The 7,277-nt window shown below is 40.3% G+C and overlaps 1 protein-coding gene across 1 annotated transcript in view; it reads left to right on the plus strand.

Moving 5' to 3' along the window:
- The window catches only part of disc1 (DISC1 scaffold protein), a gene marked incomplete at its 3' end in the record, with an annotated part of 47,382 nt that overhangs the window by 29,819 nt on the left and 10,286 nt on the right, over window positions 1–7,277 (plus strand). Inside the window, 1 exon segment of the mRNA XM_024297525.2 lies at window positions 4,279–4,522. Within this exon segment, the coding sequence (XP_024153293.1) occupies window positions 4,279–4,522 (244 nt within the window).

A 7,277-nucleotide genomic window follows, 5' to 3' on the forward strand; every position in this document is an offset into this window, starting at 1 on the left:
GATGTCTGGTCGCCGTGGTGACGGATGGTGTTGAAAAAACCAATTATCTCTTCCTTGCTAAAGACTAGAACAGGTTGTTAGAGCGATGCAGATGCTGCTAAGTGTGTCACCGGAATGGAAAAAAGTCATTTAAATTAGTAGGAGCACAGTGTTGTTTAATACATTAATGTAGATGTTTCATTATAAGAGGGTGTTTGCCCTACTTTTACACACTTGTTCTCCATGGAGACGCAGTTGTCACATTTATTATACGTGAGACACGTTCAGACATGTTCTCTTAGTGGAGACGAGCAGCACCAAAGTGTTTCATTATCAGTTTAGGAACAAATTAATGAAGGTGCGTTAAAGATGCAGAAGGACCTTGGATGTAGTGCTACAGTCATCACACCTGCGGTTGTGGAGGCCATCATATTATTAACACCTCCTTTGGAGATGGTAACGGTGAGGTGAAGCATCACCGGGTCACCTTTTCAACAGGACATATAGTTTCATTTACACTGCTCACGATCAGTAAGGGATATGGTGAAGAGCTCATAAACAGTGTTTGCTTCACTCCACAGAATTTGGGAAGGCAATCGTATTGTGGTGACAGACAAACCTCGTTCAGTGTTCTCCACATAATGGTCTCACTTTTTTACAGGCTGTCTTACCTATTGGGGCCAAAACCCAAAAATTTGAAAAGAAAAACCTTTTCAATGTGTCATCAATTCGCTTAACGGACGAGCAGCGCCACCTGACCAGGGTGCACCTTCAGGTTGGTAGTAGGCAGAGAAAATCACAAAGGCAAGAACTACTGGTAGAGTTTGTGACACACCCAGGCGTGGAGCTCGCTAGTGACAGACAAGAACCATGACTAAGGACCTCTGCACCCAGACATGGTTTACCAAATGTCTCACATCAGAAGACCCGTTAACCAGACGTGAGGGGTACTAGGGTTTCTAGACAAATCATTCTCAACCAACCCTATGCTTTGACTTGAATGTCAGACGACTGTTGCAGGTGACTCCCATGACACCAAGACACCGTCATAAATATTGTGGCACAAGACCCATGACCTGGAAAAAGTCTACTGACCTGTTTACTGATGAATGTTAGGTCACCTTGAACAGAAATGATGGTCGTAATCATTGCTGGAGAAGTGAGTTGAGGTCAACATGGTCCCCACGGTTGGGTTTGGTAGAGGAGGAGCAACAGTCTGGACAGGCATCACTAGTCAGAGAAAAACCCATCTGGTTCTTTTAGATGGTTCAGTCCCTTCACGTTCTTACCTCAGAGACATCATCGAACCATCGTCATTCCCCAAACAGAACACCCAAACTTTCTGTTCATGGATGATAATGTTCCATCACATCGTACTAAAATAGTCAAAGCTGGACTTCAGAAAGTAGGAGTGTCTCATATGGTATGATCAAATCAAATCAAATCAAACTTTATTTGTATAGCACTTTTTAAAAAAAATGAATTTCATTCAAAGTGCTTAACATAAAAAAAAAAAATAATAAAAAATAATATAGCATTTTAAAAGCAAAAGATAATACCCGCAAGCCCCACCCTTCCACACACACGCACAAAAACAAACACACATCGACATATCGCCACACCATGAAAGAAAAAATGAATGAATAAATAAATACTAAAAGGATCTAAACATAACTCTAGAAATCTGGCTTGGTACTGCAGTGAGGAAACAATATTTTTGGGACTTGTCCACACCAGTGACCCCCCCCAATCAAGTTTACAGAGTACGCTACCACAGGACGAGCAATGATGAGCAATGACCCCTAACCTGAACCCCATAGAGCCCATCTGGGACCCGCGGAAGCAGAGACTGGATGATCCCACCTCCATCCACAACTGACCGAGCAGAACTGCTCTTGGGGAAGAGTGAAACGCCTCATGAGCCTAGTGAGGAGCAGGAGACATAACCGTCAAGCTGCCATTGCATCAAATGGTGGAAATACCTTCTATTGACATGACATTTGTTTTTTGAGGTTATCTTTATAATTGTCTTCATTTTTGAGGCAGTACAAATAGTGTTTCTTCTCATTTGTTATTAGTAGTAGTATCAAAGGGAACTTTTATGTATTTAATAAAATTCAGACCCAATAGGAAAAGCACTCATGGAAATAATACAGATAACCTATTGTGACTAGTGCAGTTTTCACCTTGACATTTACATAAAACAAAACCACATTTTTGGGATAAATATTTTAGATTTTAAGAAAAATATCATTATCTGGGTACAGCATATACATTTTACCAACCCCTCTTCGGTCTGCGGTGGTCTGCCGGTAACAGCAGGACCCAGTAATTACAGTGTCCTTACACTCCTCTGCTGCTTCAGTGTGGAGCGCCTGGAGGACGAGGAGCTGTGCTGTCAGCCGGCTCCCCCCCAGGAGAGCTGGTTGACTGTATGAGAATCATGTCTGTCTGGTTCCCTGCTTTATTACTGGGCCATCAGCGGCGCCCACCCTGCTGTTGTCAGATGGCAGGCCGAGCGGCTGCCACCAATTAACCCTTGGGCACGGAGTTCAAACCATCGGGCACCGGGACACCTCCGTCGCAGGGATGCTCGGGCGCTGACACTTAGTGGGAGCTTTCATCACAAACAGAGCCCCAACGCCGCCGCCAGTAATCTGTAATGAATTGTGGCTGTCGCTGAAGAGACGCTTTGCAGATTGTCAGCGCCAGCTTTGACATTTTGGTGACTGTACTCCTCTGAACCCGGCACAGAATGATTTATGAGTTTGTGTCCTCACAGATCTGCATGTTTGTGCGTCCTCTTCAGCACAGACGCACAACAATAGCATGGACTAGAGGACACTGGGAAGCAGCGATGCTGCTGAGCACGATGGCGAGGCTAGAGAGGCGGGCTGAGCAATTTTCCTATTGTCTCCCTGCCAAATGAAGGTTAGAAAAGCGCACAGCGGCGGGGTGAGGAGGTTGACGGCCTTTTCAGCCGAGAGATGGGTTGAAGACGAAATGGCATTCATTTTTTCAGAGAGATCTCTCATCAGTGGGAGAGACGAGGAGGGATATTAAACAATATTGTGAGCGTGCAGATTGCTTTTGAATATGTTTATGCATCATGGAGAGTGAGCAATCTTTCAAATCTGGCTCCGCAGCAGGGAGCTGACAGCAAGCTGAATTATAGACAGTATCTTGGAGGGTTACATGAGAATATTTGTGTGCGTAAAGTGTAAAACGGTGTTTTAATTTTCTGATTCTGAATCCTTTAATGTGAGAATTGGTGTTTGTGACGGATTATCTTCTCCTGGCTCAGAGAACTGTTCCTCCTTTAGGATGTTGCATACGTACTGCACATATCCATCTGTTTAAATGCTTTATGTTTTCTACACATTACTGACGTTTTAGGATGTTTAAAAACCTATCATGGTGTTGAATCTATGATCTTTGGGCCCAAAATGTCACCTCAGATTAATTTAATCTGGACCAGCTCGTTGTTTTAAAGACTCACTCCTATAAAAATGGTAGTTTTGGTGTTTTTTGTGGCATTTTTCTGATGATGGAGGACATATATAAAGAAAATTCAGCTTAAAATGAGTGTTTCTTGAGTATTTCTGAGTATTTCTTTATTCAAATTGCTGTGAATCAGGTGCAGATGACAAAAATCTACCAGAAAAAGTTCATTTTGGTGCATTCATTTGCTGACAAATAGATCCATGGTAAATCTTTGTTTTCCTGATCCGAACTAGAACCTGGATCAAAACTGCACGGCTGGATAGCTCCAGTATTGCTCAACATTTTCATTGCCCTGATAAGATTAGGTTGAGGCTGTAAGTTAGTGGGAGAGTGCGTAAACACAAACAGGGAGCTCTCAGCAATGGGGAGGGGAAGGGGGCGGAGTTGTTCTTCGCCAACAGTCCCATTCACAACTCGGAGGTGAATTTCTAATGAATTTCTGTTGTTCTGCAGAAACTATCTCCTAGAAAACCACACAGGTTTTTAGACTTTGGCTAAGAATCTTAAATGAAAGACGCTTTAAAAATAGATCATAAGACGATCGAACTTTAATAAAAGTAACTTAAAGTTAGGCATTAGTCATGTATTTATTGCAATTTAGACAGAAATTTAGACAGAAAAACTGTCATGATTTATTTTTAATCAACATTAGCATTTATTCCGTATTGTTTTGTGGTTTAATAATAACAGTCTGGAAGGACTGACTCCATCTGTAAATAGTTTGTCAGCCCAGTTGGATGCTAAAGCAGATGCTGTTAGACCCGATCCACATTTTGCGTTCTCTCGCTCTCACAGTTGTGGTTGTTCCGGCTTGGAGAGGATCTGGGAGGCTGACCTGGAAGCATGTCACCTGTTCCTGCGTGGTCTGCAGCTGCGGACTTCCAGCTGCAGTGGTGCAGACGTGGAGGACGTTCCCGCTGAAGTTTATTCCCCAACTAATGCCTGCAGCAAAGAGGAGGAGGAGGACTGCGCCATGCTGACCGCTTTAGGAGGACGATGGTGCCCCGAAGCCGACTTACAGAACTCAGAGTTCACCAAGGTGAGAGAAAAAAAAAATGTTTGTTTAAGTTGAAAGTCATGGTTTGAAAAGGTTTTGCTTAGAACTGAAAGGTCGTATTTCCAGACTTTTTCTGTCTGAAGTCTTCCTGCTTCGTCAGCCTTATCGCTTGACTGGACACAACATTTTCAGGGTGTAAAATACTGTCGACCGCAGCAGCATCGCTGAGCGGCAGTCCATCAGCAGGGAGGTGGTTTGAAAAACTGCAGGCGAGCATTTGAAAAGTCTTTGGTCTTCCTAAAGAATTTATTCAGCAGAAATCCTCCCTTTGTGTGTTTTTGCATGTGTGTAGTGCACGTGCATGTGTGAACATGTGTGCTGGTCCATCTCACAGTGTGTTGAAGTCGGCCGCCTCAGGCCCCCGTCCAACTCATTCTCTCCTCTCCTCACACCTCCCTCCTCCCACGCAGTCTGATTGATTCGTCTGTGAAGCCAAAAACACACAGAAAATGGTTTATTTTTGAGAGATTTATTTTTCGTTTTGGCTCTTTCTGTTTTGGTGTTTGATTATTTTTCATGTAGGCTACCCGGTTTCCAGGAGGTTCAGATGTCTGTCTTAATCAATATCTGTTTGCATCCATTAAACCAAAAGTGGACCGATTCTCTATTCTAGCATTTTTCCTTTTTCATGAGAACTCTTTTCCCCCCAACGCCTTCACCCATTCTTCCCCCTTCCTGCATTTTAAACCTGCATGCAACGTTTTTCTCTTTTCTCTTTCTCCGTTTGTTTCTCTGCTTCTTTCTCCTCTTAAGCCTGGCTCTTCCTAACATGTCCAACAACGGAAAGGTGAGACGACAGACGCTTTGTTCTTTTTACAATTTATCAATTTAAAATTTAATCTAGCACCGCCTAGGAAATGCTACTTTGATTTATTAAATCCAGGAAATGGTTTCAAAACACTTTATTTATTGTACATTTTAAAGACCTATCAGTGAAAATGATGTTTTTAACATTGTGGCATTTTTCTCACAATGGAAGAAGACAATTAAACTCTAAGAGTATTTCTTTATTCAAATCAATGTGGATCAGGAGCAGGCAAAAATGCAGTTCTAAAAAAGGTCAAATTTGTGACGTAGAAAATATGCTCCCTGCTCCGAGCACTCAGGGACGGGGGGTTTCTCTGTGCCAACTCAAAAGTGAATATTAATGAATTTCTGCCACTCTGTAGAAACTATGTCCTAGAAAACGACACAGTTTTGCTGATTTTTGCTAAAAATTGCATAACTATAACCTGGGAACGCTTTGAGAATAGATAAATAGATGATCACAGTGGGTCTTCAAAGTAATAATTTGTAGTTTTATTTATTACTATTCCTTGTTAGTAAAAAAAATTGAGGTTAGAGCAGAAATTTGATAACCTTTATTGACATTGTTTGGAATTAGATCATTCTAAAAAATAACTGAATTGAATTATTTTAGTACTTTGGTAGTGAGATAGAAAAAAACAGACTGTTATTTATTTATATATTGTGAAGTTGAAATTATTACAAAGACAAAACAAATTGTTGACATCAAGTTTTATGATGTTTTTTGCGTGTGAATTTTAATTTTTAACCATCAAACCTGTTTTCACAAAAGTGAGACCCTAAACACATATTTGATTTGTTCATATTTAAGTGCAAAAACCCAATACATTATTTGCTTTACATTTTCAATATGAAACATGTTTTCAATCTTACAAGTGGTGCATGGCAGTGAGGATTTCCAATTTCCCATTTGTTGATGTTAGCTGGTGTGTGGAGATAAAAAAGCGAATTTTTGGATAAATCGCTATTGAGTTCCTGACATAAAGTTCCATAAACAACACAATCAGAATGAATGTTTTATGCCCTGTAGAGTATTTAAAAGTGTAAAACTGGAGATGTAATGTCATTCTTTTTTCCCACGATTTGATTCAAATCTAAGATTTTTGGTTTTGTTTCTGTCTGATATATGATTTGTGAATTCCAAAGAACCACAAAAAAATTAAATAAATAAATAAGTTAAAATTACTTAAAATTAAAATCATTTCCACAAGCTTAAAGCTCCAACCCAATAGTATCTGTGTAACAAAAATTGCGAGCAATATTGAATCTATCCAGTCGTAAAGTTTTGATCCAGATTCCAGCTCAGATGAGGAAAACTTAGACGTACATGTATCTGTTTGTCTACAAGTATATTCATCAGAATGGAGTGGAGCACGGAGCTTGTGACCTGCCTGTTGTAGTTTATCCATTTTTCCAACAGCATTTTTTCATCAGCATTTTTCACAACAATTGGAATAAAGAAGAGTTTATAAATCTGATTTTTGGCTTGATCTTCTTTATATTTGTCCTCCATCCTCAGAAGATGTTCAAAACAGTCAAAACATTAAAACTAGTAAAAAAAAAACCTGAAGAATATTTTATCCATAATTTTGTCTTAAAAACACTTTTTATCAGATTTATAATCTGGGTGAAAACTGCCGGGTGACACATCATGTGAGAGTCAGCTGTGTTTACCTGACAGCAAAGTCATTACAGTTTCTTAATACCTCCAAATTTTTAATTAAAAATGTTAATTAAAAATTCCGATTCATATTTGTTGCCATTCGGCCGTCTTATAAACTCGCCATAAAGCTGCAAACAATATGCCAGCCTGCCAGCGGAGCAGTAATTACCTTTCTCCTTTGTAAAGAATGCACAATTACATACCTGATGCTGTTGCAAATGAATTTCTTAACCTTTTACATTGTATGGATTTTAAACAGCATGTTGC

Source organism: Oryzias melastigma, linkage group LG15, assembly GCF_002922805.2.
Source record: "Oryzias melastigma strain HK-1 linkage group LG15, ASM292280v2, whole genome shotgun sequence".
Taxonomy (NCBI): Eukaryota; Metazoa; Chordata; class Actinopteri; order Beloniformes; family Adrianichthyidae; genus Oryzias; species Oryzias melastigma.